The sequence below is a fragment of the Canis aureus genome, chromosome 8, assembly GCF_053574225.1.
Source record: "Canis aureus isolate CA01 chromosome 8, VMU_Caureus_v.1.0, whole genome shotgun sequence".
Lineage (NCBI taxonomy): Eukaryota > Metazoa > Chordata > Mammalia > Carnivora > Canidae > Canis > Canis aureus.
In genome coordinates this window covers 64964014-64987666 of record NC_135618.1, presented here as the reverse complement: position 1 = coordinate 64987666, position 23653 = coordinate 64964014, and the positions used below count along the sequence as shown (strand labels likewise).

At 58.5% G+C, this 23653-nt stretch overlaps 2 protein-coding genes and 1 long non-coding RNA gene across 8 annotated transcripts in view; 1 reads left to right on the top strand and 2 right to left on the bottom strand.

Annotated features, from left to right (window-relative positions):
* Nucleotides 1–448: 448 nt before the first annotated feature.
* On the bottom strand, nt 449–11476 carry AP5Z1 (adaptor related protein complex 5 subunit zeta 1). Of its 5 annotated transcripts, none has more exons than XM_077907654.1 (17): nt 11388–11476; nt 8013–8150; nt 7570–7756; nt 6980–7124; nt 6695–6807; nt 6102–6270; nt 5598–5738; nt 5274–5311; nt 5032–5194; nt 4378–4556; nt 3713–3855; nt 3276–3416; nt 2449–2560; nt 2201–2298; nt 1581–1713; nt 1282–1496; nt 449–1035 (listed from the first exon to the last, which is right to left on the bottom strand). In XM_077907654.1, the coding sequence occupies exons 1-17, from the start codon at nt 11459–11461 to the stop codon at nt 765–767; spliced, it is 2460 nt and encodes an 819-aa protein (XP_077763780.1). In that variant the 5' UTR covers nt 11462–11476; the 3' UTR covers nt 449–764. The 5 variants fall into 5 exon arrangements, with proteins under 5 accessions (XP_077763780.1, XP_077763782.1, XP_077763784.1 ...); XM_077907656.1 differs by lacking the exon at nt 11388–11476 and adding an exon at nt 10949–11075; XM_077907658.1 differs by lacking the exon at nt 11388–11476 and adding an exon at nt 10723–10854.
* Nucleotides 9635–16107, top strand: LOC144319478 (uncharacterized). 2 transcript variants are annotated; one of them, XR_013385299.1, is made up of 4 exons: nt 9687–9979; nt 10232–10436; nt 12396–12634; nt 13169–16107. It is a non-coding gene; the product is annotated as an uncharacterized LOC144319478 (long non-coding RNA). The 2 variants fall into 2 exon arrangements; XR_013385297.1 differs by having other exon boundaries at nt 9635–9979; nt 12396–16106.
* The window catches only part of FOXK1 (forkhead box K1), a 68151-nt gene continuing 60399 nt past the window's right edge, over nt 15902–23653 (bottom strand). The window contains exon 9 of the mRNA XM_077907659.1: nt 15902–23250. Coding sequence (XP_077763785.1) covers nt 22985–23250 — 266 coding nt within the window. The 3' untranslated portion in view covers nt 15902–22984. The remainder of the gene's footprint in view (nt 23251–23653) is intronic.

The window sequence follows — 23653 nt, the reverse complement described above, 5'->3', positions numbered from 1 at the left end:
GCGGGGCGGGGCGGGGCCGGGGCTGGGGCCGGGCCGGCGGGTCGGGCGTGGGGCTCGCGGAGCAGGAGCGCCACCTGGTGCCGGGCGCCCGTGCGCGCGGCCGGAGCCGAGGGGCAGCCTTGGGAGCTGGTGTGAAAGGCTGGAGCGGGGCGAGCTGCTGGGGCAGGGGGCAGGGGGCAGGGCACGTTCCTTGCCAAAAAGCCCCAGAGCCCCAGCCTCAGTTTCTCTAATCATTCAGTAGTATCAGAAGACAGGCTAAGAAAGGATACTGAGCAACGGCCCTTCCAGTGGTGGCTGCACTTCTGGGAAGGTCACATGCTTCCTGACTGTCCACAGTCCTGTTGTTGTAGCATCTGGGCTGCTGTGGGGACTAGGTGGGAAGGAACAGGCCTCCCAGCCCAGCGCATTCCCCTGTATGGGGCCCTCTCCCCTGCTTTGTGCACACCGGGACCTTCTAAAAGACCTTTATTGTAGCTGGATCTCTTCTTGCCCCCAAACAAGGAGCAGCCAGAAACAGACCAAGCAGCCCCCATCTAGCCCCAAATGGAGTGAGAGCTTGAGTCAGACCTGTTTCAGCACAGCTCAGTGCACGAGAAACACAACCAGAGGAAGGTGTGCATGGGACAGCCGTGTGACCCACCCCAAGCTCCTCCCCGGGTCTCACACCCCTCCTGACGGGCCCTCTGGTTCTGGAAGCCGCAGTCTGGCCCTAATACAGGGCTCTTATCTGCAGCCCAGCCAGCCTCCACTGGGTCTTCATCCCTTCACCCCAGCAGGAGGCCTGCCTCCTTCTCCACCAGGCGACTGACGGTGCGCAGGGCCAGGGGCAGAGCCGTGTTGGTGTCACGGTGGTAGCGAGGCTCTGACACCTCAGCACTGGGCGTGAGCACGAACTGGGCCACGCTGGGCATTTTCAGCAGGGTAAGCAGCTCGGCGGCCCGTGTGCAGACAGCCCCCGCGTCCTCCCCACAGCGGTCGGAGCTCGGGGCTGGGTTCTGGGCCAGGCTCCTCATCTTTGACAGGAACAGAGAGACCCTGAGGATAAGGATCCCAGTTGGTGAGCTGTGGATGCACCCCTCGTGGGACAGCCGTGGCCTCCAGGCTGTGGGGCTTCGGCTGGGAGAAGTGAGGCAATGAGGATGCTGCCCACACCACCTGTGTCCACGTCACCCTTGTGCTGCCGGCCATGGGCAGACCTGGGGGCCTGGGAGATATCCGAAAGCCATCTCCCCTTCCCCAGGCGGTGGCATGCAGGTCTCCCCCATGTGCCCCATCCTGTACCTGGGAATCAGGTCTTGGCTCCGGGAGGCCAGCTTGGTCAGTGTGGTCATGAGCACTGTGATGACCCGTGGGGGGCACTTGGGAAGGGTGGCAGATGGGCGGGACTGGGTGACTTCGAAGAGCAGGGCCTCAAGGGCCTCAAAGAATCGGTTGATCTGCTCCACGGTACACCGACGGTCCCAGGACACGGACAGATACTCGCCGACAGCCCACACCTGGGTGGGGACAGAGCCTCAGCCCTCTTGCAGGCACCCTGGCTTGGGAAGGGGCAGAGGCCGGGTGGGGCGGGGCGGCCTTACCACAGCCGTGAGCATGGCCTCTCTGCTGTGGACGCTGCTCACGCTCCCCACGAACTCCAGCAGCTCCTTAGCCAGCTCGACCACCAGTGATGGGTGCCGCGCACACAGGACCAGGAACTGTGAGCTCAGCACCCTACCCGGGGAGGACATTGGTGGGCGGCCACCCCCAGGCTCCAGACTGTGGCCCCCAATCCAGAACCAGAATCAGGTGGGGGTGGGGGAGCCTCTGAGCACCAGGTGGAAATGGTCTGTCCTCTGAAAGAACCCACAGCCCACTGGGGAGGATGCTGAGACTGGCGAGTGGCGTGGGCACAGGCCTGTGTAGATCAGGCCTTCTGGAAGGGGGACGGATGGTCTGGAAGGCTCCTCAGAGAGGGACTTGGGCCATACTGGAGGTTACAGAGCTGGGGCAGGAGGGATGCACACGGGGCCCATCTGGACTGGGAACAGAGGAACATGAGCAGCAGCTTGGCCCGGGGGTGATGCTGGAGGACAGGAGATGTGCCACAGAGAGCTGGAAGGGGGTGTAGCCTAGGGGACGTGGGGACTCAAAGCTGCAGCAGGCTGAGCGGGAGGCCGGGGTGGGGGCAGGAGGGTCGGGGAGGCGGTGATGCACCCACCTGTGCACATGGGCCTCATACTGGGGGACCTGGTAAAGGGAGTCGCTTCTCTCCAGGAGCAGCAGTGCCAGCTGGTTGCTCAAGGCCCCATCAGCAAACTGGGGTGAAGAGAGAGATATATACTCAGGCCCCTTCCCGGTGCCTCTTGCTGATCGGCAGCGGGCTCTTCGATCAAGGACACAGGCTCTGCAAAGGTCCACGGCCAGCCCCCTTGGCGTGGGACTGAAGGATCCCAGAAGTGGGCTCACCTGGGTCACAGCTGAGAAGAAGGCCTGGAGCAGGGTGGGCACGGCCTCGGCGCACTGCACCACCCGGGTGAGGCTGGCCAGGGGCTGCAGCAGCTGGTGGAGCGGCGCCAACCTGCGGGGCACAGGGCACATCCCCCTGAGCACCTGCCCACCTGCTTCCCGGGGCCCATGGGTGCGCTCTCCACGCATCCACAGTTGGCTGGTGCTTGAGGGGAGAAAGGACGGGGTCATGGTGCCGTGGCATGGACCCAGTTCTGAACCCACCTGCACTGCCCTCCTGGGACAAGGCCACCCTGTCACCATGCCTGCTGCCTCCTGCTAGAGCCTTGCTCCCGTCATCAGCCACTGGCCACTCAGGGCAGTACTGCTCCCATGGGACATGGGGACGGCTCACACGGGGTCTGCAGTCGGGATGCCTTGTTCCAGTCCTGGCCCTCCCGCTCCTGGGAAGTGCTACCCCTTGGTTTCTGCAGCTGCAGGATGGAGTCACCACAGTGCCTATCTTGCAGGGTTGTGTGGACCACATCAGGGAGCTGGTAAAGAACTGAGTGGGAGGCCTGAGTCCAGCGAGCACCCACGGCATGGGTGGTGCCTGCCAAGGGTGGGGGGCGACCGCAGAGGCCCCTTTGGGCCAGAAGGCACAAGGCCGGGGGGCAGATGTTCCCAGACAAGTCTCACCCACACTGGGAATGGGCTCTGGCCACACATATAGCCCTGTCCCAAGGCTTCAGGGTGCTCTCCTGTCCTACCTGGGCCCAGGGGATGCTCAGCTGCAGGCACCACCCCCCCCACCCGACCAGGGCCCCCCCGGCCCAAGCGGCCCCTACCTCTCCATGGTTCCACTGGCCGTGGCACGCAGCAGGTGCTGGAGGAGACCCTGGAACTGTGGGTCCCGGGAGGCCTCCAGGCAGCTAGGGTTCCTGACGGAGACATCCCACAGTGGTCTTTCGGCTGCAGCTGGTGACAGCCTGCAAGCAAGCAGATGCCTAAGGCCGGGCTCCGGGGTGGAGAGACTTGACTCCAACCCTCAGGAGAAACAGAACAGTCGTCACTGTGTCATCACAGCACCCTGAGCCAGCGATGAGCCTCAGAGGGATGGACCGGAAAGGGCCTGGGACCCAGTACCTGCAGGGTGGGGTTCTACCGCTGTGTGAGACCCGCCAGAGGCTCCAAGGCCCAGGGTATGGGTGCTCTTGTTGGGGCAGCTCACGAACAGCAGGGGATGGGGAGGGGACCCAGGACAGTTGTCACCGCCGGGGCTCACCTGAGCTGCAGGTCCAAGGCCGCAGTGAGACAGGGCAGGTCCAGCAGCGCGTGGAGCATTTCCACGGCCGTGCCCGAGTCCACCAGTGATGGCAAGAGTGCCACGAACTCCGAGGTGAGGGCTGGGCTGTTCCAGGCCAGGAGCTGCGGGGACGAGCTATGCTCGGTGGGAGCCGGGAGGGCCCCCATGGGGCAGGGGAGAGCCCCTTGGTCCCACCCACGGCCCCTGGGCCATTGTAATCTGTAAAACCCCCTGCCCCTGTGTTCGCTTCGTAGCAATGATGATTTGCATTCATCACTGTTTTTTCTCTAACAAAAGGACTGAGGCTCCAGCTGAATTAGCAAAGCCCACGCAGTGACTATAGCCAGTCACAGACACACATCAAAAGTCAGCAGCACGGAGGGCTGAGCCCAGCAGGCAAGGCTCCTGCATGAGAGGAGCCTACAGGGCAAGTTCTAGAATAAACTGCAGTTGGGCCCAGCAGGGAGCTCCCCAGGGTGTGATGCACAGAAGCACCCCCCCACCCCCCACCCCCACTCCCTGGTGGTCCCTGGGCCCTCTGTCTGCAGCCCAGGCCACCTCCCGGGAGGGAGGAGCAGGGAGAGGGGCGCTGCATCCCCACCCCGCCGGGCCACCCACTCTGGCCTGAGCACACCGGAGCATGCCTTGAAGAGGTTGGGGAAGCTCCGTCTGAGAATGTCAAGGTTCCTGCCAAACACGGGAAGGCTGTCCCTGCAGAAGCAGACAAACTCGAAAGCCAGCATGGGGCTGTGGAAGAGCTCGCAGGGTATCCTGGTGAACAGGTGCTGGAGGATGGCTTCTGAGTCCACGGCGGCCGCCTCCCCTGAAAGGCAGCGGCGGTGTCAGGACCCTAGCAGAACGTCCCCGCCTCCTTGTGAGGACGGCTGGCTAGGGGCCCTCGGAGTCCTGGACACCAGGCGCCCCAGGTGTCCTTCCTCCACAGGGAAAACTGGCCACGCCACAGCCTGCTCTCCCTGGGAGTCTCTGGCGACAAACCAATCCCTGAGTCACACAGTGTGGAACCTTCTTTGGAATGTGCTGGATTCATGGCACCTTCCACAAAACTCGCGTGCACTCTCGTGGCAAAGAGTTCTAAGATCAGTGTGAAGCCGCCACAGTTCAATCCACTACATGACCCATTTAAACACCACCCTGTTTGGTGCTAACAGTCCATTAAAACGACGTGGCTCCACGAACAAAGGAAGAGGAGCAACAAACAGGAACAGAGAGGCTGTGCTTCACCTCGAACCAGAACAGCATCTGGACCCCGAGAGACAGAGCGCGAGACAGGAGCTCACCATGGTTCAGGAAGAACTGTGCGATGGGCAGCAGCGCCCGCACCCGGGCCGGGTCCCCGCACAGCCGTGCGTGCAGGGCCTTCAGGCAGGACAGTGTGCGGTACAGGAAGGACGGGTCCTGCCGACAGAGCACGTCCAGCAGCAGCACAGCCTCCACCAGGCACTGTGGGGCGGGCACGGAGTCGGGCTCGGACAGAGCCACGGGGGTGAGGCCCGCCCCGCCCGGCCTGCCCGGCACCTACGGCTTTCTGCAGGTCCGAGTCCCCCTTCCGCAGGGCTCCTGGGGGAGGAAGAAAGTCACCTGGTCTCTGGTCACCATCAAACAGTGAGCAGGACACACCCTGTTCTGGAAGCTCCAGGAGGACACGGTGGCAGGGAGCAGACCAGCAGAGGGCGCCCCCACCCCAGGGGGACGGGAGGCTGGGCCAGACGCTGGTGGGCTGGGGACAGGTCCTGCCCGATGCCCAGATCCCCGGGCTTAGGCCTGGAAGCCAAAGGCCCCCCTGGGACAAAGAGGCTGCCCAGGCTCCGGCGCCCTCGGGGTGGAGCATGACAGCAGGACTCACGCCGCGTGCTCTGCTCGATGAGGCGCTGGCAGTACTCGAAGGCCTTCTCCCTCAGCCGCTCCTGGGGTGGCAGCAGGTGGCTGGCGGTGGAGGTGGCCGACAGCACAGACAGGGTGGAGCCCTCCAGCTCCGACTTGTCGTCTGGAAGAGAGGGGGGCACTCGGAGGGCACTCGGCCTGGCCCATCCAGGGGCGTGAAGGGAGCCCCTGCGGCAGGCCACCCAGGCCTTGCCCCGCCAGCCCCCGTCACCCTCACCAAACGCCCCATGGAGTACAGGCATCCCACCTCCCCTGAAAAGTCCACCTGTCTACACCGCTGCAGAGAAGGGCTTTGGTGAAGCTCTCTGACACCCTTGTTGATGTCTGCCCTCAGTGATCACCCCGGCTTCTCCTGCATGATGGGGAAGGGCCTCCCGGTGCCAATGAGGCTCGGCCAGGGCTGCCAGCATTCCCCCAGGGCACACCTGGTCCTGCCTCCCTCCTGCTCCCCTCCCCTGTGTCCCACCTGTGTCGGGGCTGCTGGGGCCCCGGGGGCTGCTGTGTAGCAGCCATGCCCGGAGCATGGAGAAGGCCTGCACATTCAGCCACTGGTCCTCTGTGAAGTGCTGGCCCGTGGACAGCACGGTGAAGAAATCTGTGGCCACCGCTCCATCTACCTCGGTGACAGGGCCTGGCTGCAGGAGGGAAGGAAGGAAGGGCGGGCCGTGGGGGACCTGGGCCAGGGAGGTGCTGGGGGCCAGGGAGGTGCTGGGGTCCAAGGCCAGGGGGCGCCAACGGGCTCACATGGGGAGGCTGCATGCCTGGCTCTGCCCTCACACTCTTGTGGACTGGGGGGCCCCCATGAGACATATAAATGCTGGCACCTGAGCTGACACGGTCCTCTATCAGGTAAGTGACCCTTGCCAGTGGGATTGGCACACATCACAGGCTGGGGGCTCGACCCTGGGGACCCAGAGCCTACCCACACAAGTGGGGAGGGATCATTCTGGAACCAGGGCAGGTGGAAGGACAGGAGGAGCTGAAGGGACCCTGGGGCAATGCTGGCCAGGATAGCGAGGGAAGCTCCAGGACATGGAGGTTCTGAGTCTCCAGGCTCACCTGCCGGGCTCTGGGTGCAGAGAAGAAGCCTCCGGAAGTGTGTGGGACCCCTTGCTGGACGCTCGCATAGCGAAGCCAGTCCACCAGCCTCTTACTGAGCAGGTTGGTCTGGTCTATGGATGGAGAGAGGCAGGGCAACGTGTGGGAAACAGTCAACCCCGCAGACTTGCGCCGCAGGGGCATGAGCAGGTCCTTCTAGACAATGAGCACTAGACAGTGCTGGGTCCTCAGGCCTCCCCCACCACCTCTCCACCATCCCTCCTCTAGGGAAAAACAGGCGACTACCTTCATGGAGGGTGTGCGGGGCCAGGTGGGTGACCTTGGACACAACCGGGAGCAGGTGCCTCAGACTGGGCCCCTCGGGCTGCCGGCTCTCAAGGACTCTGAAGGCGCGCTGGCCCACGCTTCTGACCTCTTCCTTTTTGTCACCCTTCAAGTGCAACACAGGGGGATCATGAAGTGGTGACCTGCCTGAGTGGGTGAACGACAGGTCATCTGGTCTGAACACATCTGGGATGGGGCTGTAGGCTGCGTCTCTACAAGCATCACTGTTTCCATGATGCTACCTCTTATGTCCAGGAGCGTCCCCAGAGCAGTCTGAATTAGCCTTCACGGAGCCCGGCCACCTCCCCGGGAACAATGGGGGCAGACCAGGAGGGGTCAGGGGAGGCTGGTACTTCTCCTTCCAGAAGCATCCGGGTGCAGGGTGTACTGGCACGCCAGCAGCACCCACAAACACAGTAGAATGGAAGGGGAGGGGAGGTCAAGCGAAGCCTGCGCATGTGGCAGGTCCGTGTCTGCACAGGGACCGTACACTGGCACCCCAGAGCCACCAAGAACAGGACGGCCCATCTGAGCAGCGATCGTCACCTCACCTGGGCCAAGAGCACAGAGGCCACCAGGCTCAGCTGCCGGCTGTTCTGGACGTGGTCACAGGACAGGTTCAGGTCATCAGAGGGTGACCTCTCTCTCAGGATGGCAGTGCAGAGAAGCTGGAGCTGCTCGGGGCACTTGGGCGCGCAGAGTGTGGTCTGTAGCAGGTCCACGCAGGTCTTCTCCAGCCTGGGAGGACAAGGCTGTGTGGGTGGGTGGCACATCACTGAAGGAGCACCCACCCCCAGAAGCCCCCAGGGACCCCCTGGCAGGCAGGAAGAGCTTTCTGTATCTGAGGGCCATTGGTGCGGCTTTCCGAGGACAGAAGATGCCAGGGCCCGACGCACGTGTGTGCCAACCTGCCAGGTGCGGACAGGCACCCACCGCAGCCTCACGTGCTGGGAGCCTGGCCGGGGCCTGCATCCCCCAAGATCATCACACTTACTTCCTCTTGTATTTCGTGGCTGAGACAATGAGGAAGAGCCTCTGCAGGGCGTCTACAGCGTCGGGACCCAGTTCCTCCTTCTGCAGCAGCTTAACGACCCGGGAACAAAATTTCTGCAGCTCCTCATCCTGGATCCCTCTAGACAAAGAGTGGGGCATTGGCAACCTGGTGTGGGGGCACCCAGTCAGGGGAACCGGAAGTGTGGCCCTGAGCTATGACACAGTGGCTCTGGGACTGCAGAAAACCCCCACACCACGGAGCACAGAAGCCTGGGTGTCCTGTGGGAAAGTGAGCCCAGCCCCCACAGCTCCTCTTGGGGACAGTCGCTGGCTGGTTACCTCACCGGGCCCCTCCGTCAATGGCACCTGGCCATCGCCCGGTCACTGTCCCCGCTGCCAGGCAGGAGACCCCCACTCCAACAGTTATAGGGGACCCCGGTACGGAGACACCACACCTGCAGATTTTTGTTGTTGCCAGAGTGGAAGAACTAAAACTGATTGATTTTAAGAGTCAGAATGAAGGGCATTTTAGTCCTAAATAAGTTGCTTTTCAAAAGATTCCTTCCGTGAGCCTTTTGCTTCTGGGAACAAGAGTGAGATCGGCTATATTAAAAAGCAAATATTTTTTGCCCTTATATTTGTAAATACTTATACCAAACAATAAGTAACATAATTACTTATCGTAACATTTACCGTTTAGTTAAAATGCATCTATTGAGCATCTATAGGTAAGATATCCAACAGTCTCAAAATGGAAACCTGGGTTTTTAGGCTTCTGTTCCAGCCAAAAGGCAAGACGAGACAATCAGCCCAGGAGACACGGTATTAGGGACTTCTAGGGGGGCTCTCGGAGGGTCCCCTCACCCCTCTAGCCACGGCTGAGATCCACTAAACCCAGACTAGACCAATCAGACACTCGAGCTCAGGAACCCAGAATTTTGAACCCAGACAGACAGGGAGCTCCAGCCTCGGGTGACCAGCACCTGGGGCTGCTTCTTCCATTTCTTGTTCTCACTTGAAGGCTGGCAGATAAACCTCAATGAATCCCCCACTACTTCTGGTGTCCTCCCCACCTCCTATCCCATTTTCATTTTCCTGGTACTTGACACAGCCACAGTTGGACCTGGTGACTTACAAACGCAATAGACACAATGGGATGAGGACACAAAGACAGGAGGCCTGGTCAGGTCTGTTCCTCACCGGGCTGCTGACACTGAGCGGGGGGCCACCAGGCTGCCTCAAAATAACACGAAAGACTCTTTCCTAGAATGGTGGTACCTCCCATCCCAGTGAATCCCTTCCAGTACATTCTCTAAATTGTGGCATTCTTTCTAAAAGGCCAATCTGCTCAAACCTTTTAATAGTTTGCCTTTGGACCCAAACTCCTATGGACACTAACAATGCCTGCAGGGTCCTGGGCCCTCCTTACTTCTCAGAACCACCGGTCCTGTTTCTCTTGCTCTCGGCCCTACCTCTCCCTCCCTGGTTATCTCCCACACAGAGCCTCCGATCAGCAGTCTTGGGCTTCTGGAAACCTCCCCTAATTTGCTGCACACCCCTGTCCACCCCTTCTCCAAGTCCCACTTCCTTCAGTTAGTCTTCAGCTCACAAAAGATGCTTCTGATGGCTTTCTCCATCCTTGCTTTCATCTCCAGAATGTTCAGACACTAAAATTCACTCCCAAATCCTAATTCCGGAATATTAGCAGATTGTTCTAGAGTACCCCCCCGCAATGGCAGGCTTAGTTAGGAAAGAATACTGTGAAAACCAGTAAGACCTAACTGAGGGTGATCGGCTTCCCTCAAGCCCTAAAGGGGCGAAATTACACAGGTTACGTGGATGTGGGACCCTATACGCTACCCTCAATCTGCCCACTCGCCCACCCGAGACAGAGGGAGGCACGGGAATTTAGATGGCGAGGGGTCATTCATTCTGCCTTTGATTCCGCAGACGTGTGGCCCGGAGAAGGTGAGCTGTAGAGGGGTAAGCCCTGTGACGTGGCGTTCTGGGTGGGTGTCGGTTTCCGTGGGTCTCTTGGCAAGAACACGGGGGTGAGTGTGTTGAGCGGTGAGTGAGATGCTGCTGGTATTTAAAGATACCTATTTTCACTTAACACAACCCCTAAATTCACATGAGCCTGAGTTGTAATACTGGAGCTTGAACACTGGGATCTCTGTCCCACGGTGAAGGAGACGAGTCCATGAGGCGCTCTCCCAGCAGGTTTTTCAAGGGTCATTTTGACTGCAGAAGATTTCTGCGCCGTTCACGGCCTTCAGAACCTAATCTGCATTCAAGATCTCGATTCCACGGAGTTACAGCAGCCACAACCATCCCGGTCTTTCCCCATCAATTGTTCCAGGTGCAGATCCAGTTCGCCCTGCGCTCGTGGTTCCGACTGCTTTTTCTTCTACACAAGTGGCACCAGGTCTTACCGTGTCTGATGGACGGCGGCGGGGGGGGGGGGGGGGCCGAGCCTCCACCTTGCTTTCTCCCACGGGTGAAAGCAAGTAGCTCTCCTCAGTGGCTCATTGACCGAATGACTCCCCCAACTTCTCTTCTGCCCCAGCGCCAAGGGAATGGCACCACCCAGAAAGCCAGAAAGCCCATCTTGCCCTGTTCCTCCTCCTGTCTCCAAGTACCTCTCCGGGCCCCGCGAATCCTACCCCTGAATGGTTACTGTATCTGCCTACTTCCCATCCTCATGGCTCTACCTAGCCATGGCCCAGGGGCTCATTGGAGAGCGACTGAGGAGGACAGGGGCTGCCGACCGGGCAGGGGGAGTCCGGAGCGAGCTGCGGCCGGGCCGGGCCGGACGGCGACTTCCCACCCGATCTAACGCACGCGCAGGAGAGCGATCCCCGCCCCCCGCCCCCGCCCCCCGCGCGCACCCCCCGCCCCCCGCCCCCCGCCCGGGGCCTCAAGGGGAACCCGGGCCACCTGGCCTGGTGCAGCAGACCCTCGGCCCCCGCCGTAAACATGCCGCCGCCGCCGCCGCCGCCGCCGGGAGACGCCGCCCCGCCGCTTCCGGGGCGCGTCACGTGCCGCGTCACGTGGGCGGGGCGGACAGGCCGCCGGCCAATGGGCTGTCGGGGGCGGGGCCGTCAGCGCCCCGGGTCGCCCTGCTTCGCTGCGGACCCCGGAGCCTCGGCACCCTCGGGTCCCGCGAGACTAGGACCGGGACCTCGGCACCCCGGGACCCCAGGCATCCCCGCGGGCTTCGGGCCTCCGGGCGCTAGTAGGAGACGGTTCGTCACCAGCCGCAGGGCCATTGCCCCGCGTCTAGGTTGTCTCCTGGCCGAGGGCCGCACTGCTGTGTGCAGCTCCTCTGCTCGGTACGACTGGAAAACAGGACCCGAGCCCTGGGGCGTGGGCTCACCCGTGTCTGGCAGTTTGCGGGAACAGCTGAACCTCTTCGTGGTGTTTTGTTTTCTTTTGCTTTGAAGCTCTCATGTGTTTAGTTTGGCTGTACTGCTGCTGTTACAAGCCCTATTCCCTGCCCATCCTGACCACAGGCTCGGAGGCGACAGGCGCGAGCCCTTCTGAAAGGTGTGTTGGCCACAGTATCCCCGCCCGCCGACCGCCTGGAGACCCGGGCGCCGCCAGGCGGTGACAAGCGTGCACGGCGATGCTGTTACAGGCTGAACCGGGCAGGCCGGCGCGGGAGGAAGGTTCCGGAGGGACGGGAGCCGAAGCGGGGCCTCAGCGGGGCCTCAGCGGGGCCCACAGGCTGTCAGATCTAGGGAGGGGGAGGGGGCAGGCGGGCAAAGGTATGAAGGTGGCACTGCGGGCCTGCTTCCCGGGGCGTGAATGCACCTGATGGGGGTCCTGATGTCTGGCAGCAGGATGGACAGTGCATGGGGTGGCCCCGGGAAGAGAGGGAGGTCGCCTGAGCTGGAGCTAGGTAGAGCCATGAGGATGGGAAGTAGGCAGATACAGTAACCATTCAAGGGTAGGATTCGTAGGACCTGGAGATGTATTTGGAGACAGGAGGAGGAACAGGGCAAGATGGGGTTTCTGGCTTTCTGGGTGGTGCCATTCCCTTGGCCCTGGGGCAGAAGAGAAGTTGGGGGAGTCATTCGGTCATTGAGCCAACAATGACTGGGTCCCCTCGCTGTGCTAGGGAGTGTTTCAGGTTCTGGGGACAGTGAGCAGGGGAGGCCAGGTGGACTACAATCAACAAGTTGACAGTGATCAAATAGGCAATACACACCTCAGCCTAGTAGTGGGAAATGGCAGGAAAGGGAGATGAAGCCCAGGAAGCGCAGGCAGTTGGGTGGTGGGCAGGGGGGTGGTAGGGAGGTCAGAGGGATAAGCAGTGAGGAAACACTTAAGGTGGGAGATGGGGCCGAAAAGACCAGCCAGGTACTCACCTGCCCGAAAACAGGACTTGGTGGTTTTGAGATGCCCTGATGGCACCCAGGAGGCATGGAGGGCGACCGGCCTGAGGAGTTAGAGGCGGGAGCCACAGAGTGACAAGGAGCAGAGCTGAGCTGGGAAGTCTGCTACAAGTGGTTCTCAGGGAAGTCCTGCTGCTTGCCCAGCACTGCACATACGCAACCTCGTGGAACCTGTGGAACGACTCTGAGCTGAGTTGAAGGATGAGTGGACTGAGGCTAAAACCAGGTAAGGTGGCCAAGGTCACACACCTGTCAGTGGAGAAGCGCACTGAGCCAGCAGCCGGACCCCAGGTTGGCACTTGCAGCTGCACTGCCCCCCCACCCCGCCCTGTCCTCGCCCAGTGGGGAATGGCCAGAGCAGTGGGAAGACATTTAGGAGACTGCAGCACTGAGGAGGTCAAGTCCCAAGGGCTGCTGGGGCTGCCCTCTAGGTACTGCAGAGCTGAAAGGGAGCAGGCAGTGGGGAGACTGGTGGAGTGGGGGCCCAGAGTTAGGAGGAGAGGCCCAAGGTGGCCAGCCCTGGCTGTGCTGCAGACACTAACTACAGTCGACTGCCCTTGTCAGAGCGTTTGATGATGTTGGCAGGGACAGGAAGCGCCCTCCTGCCTTCCAGTCCCTTGTACTGAAGGAAGAGGCTGGCAGAGCAGAGGTTGGCATCTCCTCCAGCCATGTCATCCGCCCCCCCCCCCATCACAGACACACAGGAAGTTGGGTGTGAAGCTGCCAGCCCGTAGCTTGATAATGACCCATGGTTTTGCAGGGAGTTGGCTGGTTTACCTGGGCTGTGGCATGCACAGCAAATCCGCATTGAGACCTATGAAATCTGAGACCTGGAAAAGAGTTCAAATACTAGTTTCATAGCCTAAAAAGATGTTTATTAAGGTAAAGCATATATGAAGTATACAGATTTCAAGTGAACTCCAGGATCTTTCCCATTAATCAGTGGTATGCTCCTAAATGTTTCACTGGCTCACTGGGGGGCAGAGGGGCTGTGCTTTTGATGATTTCCATGTGTAAATACTCCCAGACGGCAGATTTCAAGCTGCCAATGTGACGTCACTGAATTGCCAGGAGAAATCGTTCAGACAGGAGGGATGGGAACAGGCGGAGAGCTCAGCTAGAGTCCAATAGTAGTAAGGGATGAACCGCATACTCATTACCTTTGTTTTTCATGTAATTTATTTAATTGGAAGTTTATATAATTACATTTTTTTCTTTTTTTTTAAGATTTATTTATCTATTCATTCATGAGAGACACAGGCTGAAGAGAGAGGCAGAGACACAGGCTGAAGGAGAAGCAGGCTCCACACAGGGAGCCTGACGTGGGACTCAATCCCGGGTCTCCAGAATCAGGCCCTGGGCTGAAGGTGGCACTAAACCGCTGAGCCACCCGGGCTGCCCTAATTACAATTTTAATACTGGCTTTAGCAGCTGGCTTCCCCAAATTCTGGAAATGTAGCAAGCAGCCCTGGCCAGCTGACCCCAGCCCGTGTGGCCCTGTGCAGAGCAGGGTGGGCCCTTCCCACCTCCCCACTGGCTCCTGGCACCTCCTTCTCTCAGCGTGGGTCAGCTCTGCCTGTTTGCACTTCATACACGCGGGACCCTGCAGCATGAAGCCGCCTCTGTGGCTCTTTCCCCCGACACCGGGGAGGACCACCCGGGTGGGGCTATCAGAGCCGTCCGCCCTTACTGCAGTGTTCTGCTGAGCAGCAGACTGTAGGAGCTTATTGCCACTCGGCCGTTCTGCTGTTGGTGAATACGTGGTTTGTCTCCCCCTCTGGCGGCCACGAACACTGCTGGAAAGTGCAGTCTGCCTTTGGTGGGGGTGTGCCCTCCCCATGCTTCAGTACAAACCCAGCTTCATGTGGTGGCTTCAGTCCTACTGGGAACTTAGCTGTGTGCCGGGACCATCCTCTCTCTCCTCGCTCATGCACACCCCAAGCATCTTCCCGGGATTAATAATACATAATGGTTTCTTACAAGATTCACAGTTGTGTAAAATGTTACCTTAAGTTCTTAATATTCATTCATTCATTCATTCATTCATTCATTCATTCATTCACTCATTCATATTTTAAGTGGGCTCCTCGCCCAACATGGAGCCCAACGAAGGGTTTGAACCGACGACCCTGAGATCACAACCTGACCTGAGATCAAGAGTCAGAAGCTCAACCAACCGAGCCGCCCAGGTGTCCCAATCTTACTAGTGGTCTTACTAGTGAGAAACAGTTGTCTTAATTAAAACCCAAGCCTAAAAAGCTGCATATTGCAGAAAGATGTTAACTGGCTTCACTGGTAGCTCATGAGACTTAATATTCTCTCTTGCTTATTTGGCTAAAATCCTAAAATGTACTGTCAATACTGCGATAAGGTTTACCATTGGAATCTGACAGTGGCCGTGGGGTAGCCTGAAGGAAAGTATGCAAACTCCAGCTGCAACTGTGGGCATCTGTAGAATCTGGAACAGACCAGACCAGTTATTTAGCTCCAACAGGCGATGAGTCGGGGACAAACAGTAGAGAACTCTGACAAAAGATGTGTTGCTGGCGGGATGCCCGGGGGGCTCAGCCGTTGAGCGCCTGCCTTCGGCCCAGGCCATGATCCTGGAGTCCTGGGATCGAGTCCCGCATCGGGCTTCCTGCGTGGAGCCTGCTTCTCCCTCTGCCTCTCTCTGTGTCTTTCATGAATAAATGAATAAAATCTAAAAAAAAAATAATGCGTTGGTGGGAAGTGCACTTTTCTATGAGAGCCGGTCAGGGACTTTCTGCGGCAGAGGCACACCCTTCTTATGACAATGTAACTGTAAAGCCATTGGGCCCTGCAATTTCACCACAGCTCACGTGCCATGGGCCACGTGATCCACAGAACACTTTGAGGCAGGGGCGCCCATTCTGCAGGTGAAGAAATGGAACCCCTTGCAGGGGAAAGCCCCCCTGCCCCCGCCCCAGCTGGACTTTGAACCCAAGTCTGACTGCAGAGTCTGGGCTGACCACATTTGCTATGTTGCCTTCCACTTTGCCCCCAGTACACGGAACAAGCGAGGTCTAAGAGACAACGTGCACAAAGGGGCAGAAAGTCTCATGGAGCTGAGTGCCGGCAGGAGGGACCCATGCCTGTCCTGGGTCTGCTTCTGGTGGGTGCATGGGCCCACTCATGGAGGCAGCTGGGGGCAGTGTGGCATCCTTGCTGTCAGTGCCCAGGAGCGGGCTGAGGGACCACTGGCTCCTCCACGTCCAGGGCCAGATGTGAGGGGTCTTCTCGTCCCTGGGGCTGCAAACACAGATTTGGGGAATTCACTGGGGCTCAGAGAGGCCAGGAAATCATGGGTACCTCCCAAGTGCCATAGGAGAAAGCACACCTTCCCCAGTGAGGGCCCCTCAGGTCAGGTGCCTCTGTGCCAGGGAGCGCAGAGGGGCCACGTGTCCAGGGGCCTGCCCCTCCACCCGTCTGCCCCCCCAGAAGCCACTCATAAGGACCACACAGAGCCCCAGGCTCATTTCTGTAATATATAATTTTATTTCTGGTTATAGAAACAAATGCTAAGAGGAGAAACAGAACTTCCCCATCCACATACGACAATTTAATAGATAAAAGAACAGTTAAAATAAATGAAAAACAAAAAGTAGAAATTTTAAACTTTGTTATAGCTTTAAAACATTAACGTCTGATACAATTAGAAATCACATTCAGATCTCAAACTTTTAAAAAAAAGTATGGCTCCTCATTAAAAAAATACTGTATCCCATTTGAAATGAAAACACAGGTGGGCCCAGCTGCTATGGGGCCTCTCATCTTTCTGGGGATGGGACCGCTGGCTCCCTGCCACCTGTGGGGGCGTCTGGGTCCCCTTGGGCTTCCCGGAGACTGACGCACGCACAGGGGGCAGGAGCCTGCAACACGGTGGGGCCTCCAATCCCGTGCGCTGGTTTCCACTGTATGGGGTACCACCGCTTTTAAAGCACTGATTATTACACGTACTGTGGAAAATACTTTAGACAGCCACTGTAAAAAAAAAAAACAAAACAAAAACAAAAACGCTCTCACACGCGCACGCACACGCACCCCTAACACCCGCCCCCCAAATTATCTTTACAGGAGAATTACCGGCAGGTAAGGAAAAAAAAAATCTCAGTACTGGTTCAATCCCTTCTCACGTGGGCCGACCTCTGGGGCACGAGGGTTTGCGGGACATGCACAGCTCAATGGGGCTGAACTCGGCTGACCCAGGTGGGAGTCGGGGGCACACTTCTGTCTCTCTCCTCCCTGACCCCCATCCTGAAATACAGACTGAGCCATGTAAATTAAGTGTATGGGTATCCAGAAAGCCTTCTGGAAAGGAAGCTGGCAGGGAAGCAGGGAATGGCCAAATTTTAAATGTTTGATTTTAAATCCCATTTTAATGGATTAAAAAAAAAAAAAAAAAAAGATGTGGTGGGTCAGTTAGCAGAAACTCAGAGGCTAAGAACTTAAAAGGCCACAGGCCCAGTCTAACATCCTCCACACCAGTTACCTTCATGTGCAGAAAACTCACCTCAGAGTCCCAGGCCTCATTCCAGCCCAGCCAGCTCGCTCAGCATTTAGGGGACAGGTCGGCATGTGCCTCGTGACTCGGGGACATGCCCCAGCAGTGGGGCCACCTCCCTCCCAGGCCTGCCCCCCTGCTGGGCACTTTTCACTATTTCTGACACAGAGTAAGCCATCAATAAATATTTAGATGAATCAAATGAGCAAACTGTTCCAGAAAAGATTCTTGAATAGATAAGCCAGAATTCTTCCACTTGTATTTGACTCTTAAAATAATGGTTGGAACAAAGAGGAGAGAGCCATGTGGAGACTCTCCTGCCCGAGAAGCAGGTGGGAGACTAGGGGCTGCAGGAGGTCACCCCCGTGCAGATGGCCACCCCCGCTGGCTCCCTGGTTCCTGCTGCTCACACCTCCCAAGTGAGCCTCAATGACAAGTAGGTGCCAGGACTAGATGAAGTGCTTTGTGGGGTTTCTCCTTAGAAACAGAGATGTTCTGCTCACTCTTGGCTGAAGTGGCGAGGGCCAAAACTAGGGGTTAGGAGAACGAAGAAACAGGATCCCAAGTCTCACTAATTCCGAAAAGATTTTCATTTCAGTCCTGTGTAAAAATGCAGTGCAAACGCCAGGCCCTGATGGTAGGCAGAGCTTCTGTGGAAGTCCTGGCTGTGGCTGACTATAGGAGGGCCACTGTCACTAACTGGCTGGGCTCCAGCATCCCAGGGACAAGGCCTGCATCTCAGGGCCAAAGCAGCCGGTCCAGATGGGTAGACGTATCACTGCCGTGCTGGAGGCACAGGCCCATCAAGCTCTGAGCAGCAATCCTTCGGACTTCCCACCTCCTTGTAGTTGCCTTGTACTCCTGAGAACTTTCCCACCCCCCACCCTGGGGTGTGGGGGGAAGCTGGTCTAGGCAGCAACCCCATTGTGCCCGGCCCCTCCGCCCCGCCCCACACTGCAGGCCTGGCTCCCAACACCTCTGTGCTCACCGCCCAGGTTGTGGTGCTGATGTGGGGCTGCACTGCGGCGAGCCTGGGCCCCTGAGCACCTGAGCACCTTGGCAGGGACGGTCCTGCTCGGCTGGTGGCCCGGGCTGGCGGCTCCTGCGGGCTGTAGGGTAGCCAGGAACAAAACAATGTTCCTTAAACACAGTCTGTGCGGTGGGCCTGTTGTATATCAATTCGGAGGACATGCTCATGGCTGCATCACAAAGTCCCATCTCGACACCAGGACAGCGGAGGTGGTGGCCACCCCGACCCAGGCCATGGCCCACTCTTGGCGCCACTGGCTGCCCATGCCCACCGGGGCTCCCGCAGACGCCCTGCACCCACCCAGCCGGGTCCTGAGCATTTAAAACCTCATGCGAGAATCGAGGCCTTGGGAAAGGACTCAAAATGAAAAGGCTTTATAAGAGGGGAAACAACTTGAAAACAATGGACAGAAACTGGGCAGGGGACGTCCGCGCCCACACCTGTGGCGGCCCCGCCGCAGCGGTGCATCTGAATAACATAAACTCTCAGCAAGCACTGTTACTATTGCTCCGAAGCAGAGGTATCATACGGGCGACTTGTGAGGGGTTATGGGAAACGTCCTCTCCTTTAGGTCATGCTGGCAATGGGACTGTGGTTGGGGGCTGCCAGCCTGCAGCACACCTGCTGCCCGGGCCTTCCACCTCGCAGCCCTGGCTCCTGTCACAGGCACAGCCTCACAGCCTGATTCTAGAATGAGCAGCACACTCACTACGTACTTGCCCGGAGACAGGAGCCCTTGCCGGGGACCTTACATCCTTCCTCCCTGAGGCGCAGGGCTGGGCCCTGGGCTCCCATGACATCCCACATCCCACATCCCACACACAGTAGCTCAAGGGCAAAGTAGAATCTGTGGCATTTGGAGAACAGCACATCCCGACCCGCACCCACTGGACTGACTTCTGTGCTCCAAGAGCTCAGGGAATGTTGTTTCCTCTCTGATGCTTTCTCACATTCAACTAGGTGCTCCTTCCTTCACGTGAGGCCTAGTTTTTGTTCTATTAAGAAACTGATCTCAAGGCCAAAGGCAAGCCTGCTCTTTCTTCTCAACTCTGAATGGCTCACAAGAGGGTTTCTGCAGAGGGGACTTGTGTTGCTCCCTCTGGAGAGGATGGAGCCCTCTGAATGCTCCATGAACACCTGTCCTCAGAGGCAGGGAGAGACTGACCCAGTGATGCTCGTGGGCTCAAGCCAATCCTCCACCAGCCCCAGTGAGGAGCAGAAAAGGGACCAGGAGGTCCCCACGGAACCCTTTGGGGTCAGGCTGCCTGGGGCAAGGTGGAACCCCCACCTTCCAGCCATGGCGACACCCCTGGCCCTGAACTATTCTCTCCTACTTTGAGAATCACAGAATACTCATTTTATCAACCCAGAAAGCCTTTCTCATCTTCTCAACTTGGCCCGGTTCTTAAACAAAGAAAAAGACAAACAGTAGCCCTCAAACATGAACCCACCCGACGGAGAACGGAAAGCTGACAGGCGAGACAGTGGGCACACAGACCCTGTTCCCCGGCACTGGCCTCGTGCTGCGCTGCACGGTGGACCCAGTGATCGGTCCTGTCGTCCTCAGAGCATGGGGCAAGGCTGTGTGCCAAGACAATGGGCTGTTCTGGGACACGTCAAACCTCACCATGGGATGCAAGCTCCACAATCTGTAAGAATTTACCAAGAAAGTGGAAAAAGGACAGTGTGTTTGATTCCTAGCAGCGCTGTACTGGCCTGTCCTCAGCAGACGCTGGTGTGCATCACCTCGGAGGGCGTCAGTGTGGAACAAAGATGTGGACAGCTTGTGAGATCCACCCTGGGTGCCAGGAGCTGTGTCCCACACTGCTGCACCCACTGGGCCCTGGGACACCAGCGGTGAGCTCTGGTTACCAACCCTCTGCCTCCCAACACCAGACCAGACTGTCTTGGTGGAAAACGCTCAACTACTGAAAAGTAATTACTTTTGTGACTTCCTTCCTACATAGGGAGGGTGTTTTCCTGTACCTGGTGCTGCTAAACATGGTGACAGGTAAGCAGGAGAGAGAGAAGAGGTACCTGGGAGCCGGGTGGAGAGGGCCTGCATACCCTGGGTCACAGCGCAGGAGAAGGTGAGCCCCTCTCAAAGCTGCACACTTGGGCCTAGCTGACCTCTTCACACACGTGAGCCCCTTGGTGATCAAAGAGAAGGTTCTCGGGCCTCTGGGGCCACAGTGACACCAGCATTGTGCCAGAGTGGACCTATTTCCACTTGTTCTAATCTCGGCGGGGGTTGGCCCACCCTCTATAATCCAGAATCTGAGGGCTGCAATTCTTTGGTCACGGCTGGCCTCTTGGTTCCGGTTTGGAGGAGACCATCCCCTGGCCAGCTCTGGGGCACAGCCCTTTCTGCTGTGAGGTGCATCTCCCTGAGGCATGGGCCACCCTGGGCCTTTGGCTACCAGTCCCAGGACAAGTGGTGGCACAAACCGGGCCTGCTATCTGGTCAGATGACCCTGGCCCCATCCAGAAGCGCGCTGTGAACACAGGGTGGCCATTCCCGCAAGGCCCAGCCCCTCTCCACCCCCCTCCCCGCCCTGCACCCAGCCTGAGCTGATCCCACAGGGTCCCCTTCTTGGTCCCAGCAGGAGCTAACAAGGCACAAGCTCTCCATGGGGCAGAGTACCACCAGCCGACATCCAGACCTCCCTGTACCCGCTTCTCCTGGAACCACCACCCGAATAGAGAGCAGAACCATCACCAAAAACGAGCAGAAACCAGAACACCTCAAAGTTGGGAGAGCAAAGGGTCAGTGCCAGACTGACCCAATCAGGTGAGGCCCTGACATGTTTCTGGCAGCCAACTGTCCTGTGTTCTCTGCAGAGGGCGCCAGCTTTCCTATGGAGACAAACCCTGGGCAACGCCCCTCCGAAAGGACCCTGTAAACGATGACGGAGGGAGGGAAAAAGCAACAGGCCCCAGGGTCAGACCCTCAAAGGTGAGGCCCTTGGCAAGGAGCCAAAAAACCTCTGTGCGTGCCACTGCGTCCGCCCAGCCACTCGCCCTCTCACGCACACAGCAGCTGATGCAAAGGATAGAGTTGCTAGAACAGAAAACATTGACGTGGAACAGAGTGAGATTTCTCATCCCCAAGGACGGCCAACGTCACTGAAGGCAACAGGTATGGACTTCACAGAAGAGCTCTTTTCCCACTTAAAGTTGGGTGCCATAGAAACGACTGGTTTGGGGCCTGAGGAACACCAGTACAGGCCTTGCCCTGGGCTGGGCAGGAGGCCACTCTGCACTTGTCCCCAGCAATGGACACCCTGACGACTGTGGCAGCAAGACTCGTCTGGTCACACCCACCCTGGCCTCCGATGAGCTCTGGCTGTCGCCGGGGCAAGTTTGCATCAGCCAATCCTGCCCAAACGGCCTCGAAATTGTGTTCCACAGTTTCCCTTTCGTTCTGAGCCAGTACCTGACCTGATCATTGAGGCCCACTCCTCCTCTTGGGAGCTTTAAGGGGGCTGCACTCTTTTGGGTGCTGACATCAGGGCACAGTGGGGGGCAGGCAGCTTGGTCGGTGGGAGACTAATGCTGAGGACAGGCTACTTTCAGGAAGAAAAACCATCCCTGCTGGACTTCTGTGCAGGGCCTGTGGCTGCCGTTTCAGGCAGTGTCCATTGCCAGAAAAATTGATGCCAGATGCCAGCGTGGCAGCCAAATTTAAAGTCACTTTTCACAGACGTGCTTAACATTTCCTGAGAATGTTCTCCAAGAGGAGCTGAAGAACTATAATCTGGATCCCAAACAGGGCTAATAATCAGGCAGTGTGGGCTCACCTGCTCTGCTGACAGCTCCAGCAGCATGGGGCATCTACAAGTGCAGGGGTCCTTCCCTGGGGGAGCTGGTGTCACTCGCCGGGTCACGTGGCCAGGTTGCAGGGAAGACCAATGGAGTCATCAGGAGCTGAACGCAGGGGTGGCGCGGCCACTGCTTACCAGAGGACTGGTGCTGCAGGAGCAGGAGACGATGTGACTTATAGCAGGAGGTATGTGTTGGGCAGTAAAGCAAGTGTGACTTGGTGACAACGGTGGTGGGAGAGGCCTACGCCACTGCTGCGCATCCCACGGCATTCAGGCACCGGGGCCTCAGGCCTGCAGAGGACGCCGGGCTCGCCGATTCCTGGTTTTGGAGCCTCTGGACCAGGGACTGCCGCTCCTCACCCAGACGACTTTCTGCCCCGAACACCAATCCAGGTGGCCGTCAATCTTTCTTGAAGTTAGCAGACAGAGCGGCATCACCAGCTCTTCACGGGATTAATGCCAGTAAGCAGCCCAGACATACAGCTGGTAAACTGCCCATAGGTGCTGACCTCACAAATACATGTTGCCTTCTGTGTTTCCATCTCAGGTTTATGATTAAGCCTCAATTTGTTTCAACAAAACAAGAAGTACTTGGGGTCCAAAGCCAAACCAGAGCTCCCGCCCCCCCGATTAATGCCGAGACTTCTATGTCACTATTTTAGGGCGAAAACCCCACAAGACAGTCTGAGCTTTGGCAGTTCCTGCCTCTCTCCTGCCTCCTCCCGCTCTGCCGCAGACAGGACTCATGCCCCCTGCCGGCCCTCCCATGCATGGCCTCTGTGCCTCGCCGCGGCTCCGTCTGTCCTCTGGGGGTGGGGGTGGGGGTGAAGGCTGCTCCGGAAGCCTTGCCTCTGCTCATGGCCCGGTTGGCCTGTGATCCAGTGCTGGACCACAGGCCTGGGAGAGAAAACGGTGTAAGGGAGAAGGAAAATAAAAACAAGCATTCCTGAATCATACAATCAGCTGTCTGAACTTGTTTATGTGTTTTGTTTTAAACCACAGCAGGGGCAGGAGACAGAACAAGGAGGACGAGTGTGTCCGGGTGCAGGCAGGTGGAGGCCGTCCTGTCCGCTTGGCACGTGCGCAGGTCAGCATGGAGCCTCCTCGTTGCGGTCCCCAGGTGGCAGGAGGCCAGCGGTCAGGGCCCGGCTCCAGAATCCCTTTTGGCGAGCATCCCACTCGGCCCACTCGCAGGCGACTTCACTCCCCGGTTCCCGGTCCCTGCGGGCCAGCAGCTGCAATCACCCCGGCCTGCGCCGTCACAGTCCCACTGGGCTCCTCCACACGCGACCTTTTGACCTCGGGCTCCCCGGTGGAAGAGGCAGAGGTGGCAGCTGTGGCTGGGGTTGCTGGGGTGGCGGCTGCCGCTGCCGGCTCCTCAGGCCCCACCTCGCACACCCGTGTGACCACCACTGGCGTGGATGAACTAGCCTGGGCCGCCAGGAGCTGCAAGGGGCTCGTGAGGGCTAGGAGTGGAGGAAAAAGAGATTTGCATTGGGAATGGGTGAGGACCAGCACTGGCGTGTCCTGAGCACACGCAGAGGTGCTACACCAGGGCCACGTAAACTACACAGGACCCTGGCTCCCAGCATGCCATGCCCACCCCCCTCAGGCTCCCACTGCAGCCCTGCCTCTTGTACCACACCCTCCCTGCTCTGACCCTGCTACCGCCTGAGGGGCCTCCCCCTGCTGCTGCTGCATTTGCATCCCTGCAGCTGGGGGTGGGTGGGGGGTGGCTCTCACCCTTACCTCTAGCAGGTTTAACCCAGGCAGCCTGCTCTGAACTATCTTATGCAAACTGAATGCCCCCTGCCACCCTTCCTGCAGCTGCACCCCTGCCCACCTCTGACCTCTCATCTGACCCAGCAG

What these genes read in the sequence shown, in the direction of transcription:
- AP5Z1 (XM_077907654.1), bottom strand. Translation starts at nt 11,461, where the DNA reads ATGAGAGCTTCAAAGCAAAAGAAAACAAAACACCACGAAGAGGTTCAG. An exon ending in GCCACGAAATACAAGAGGAA is followed by an intron (nt 7,757 to 8,012) that starts GTAAGTGTGATG and finishes TTGTCCTCCCAG; the next exon opens with GCTGGAGAAGACCTGCGTGG. An exon ending in CTGCACCCAGAGCCCGGCAG is followed by an intron (nt 6,271 to 6,694) that starts GTGAGCCTGGAG and finishes TCCCTCCTGCAG; the next exon opens with CCAGGCCCTGTCACCGAGGT.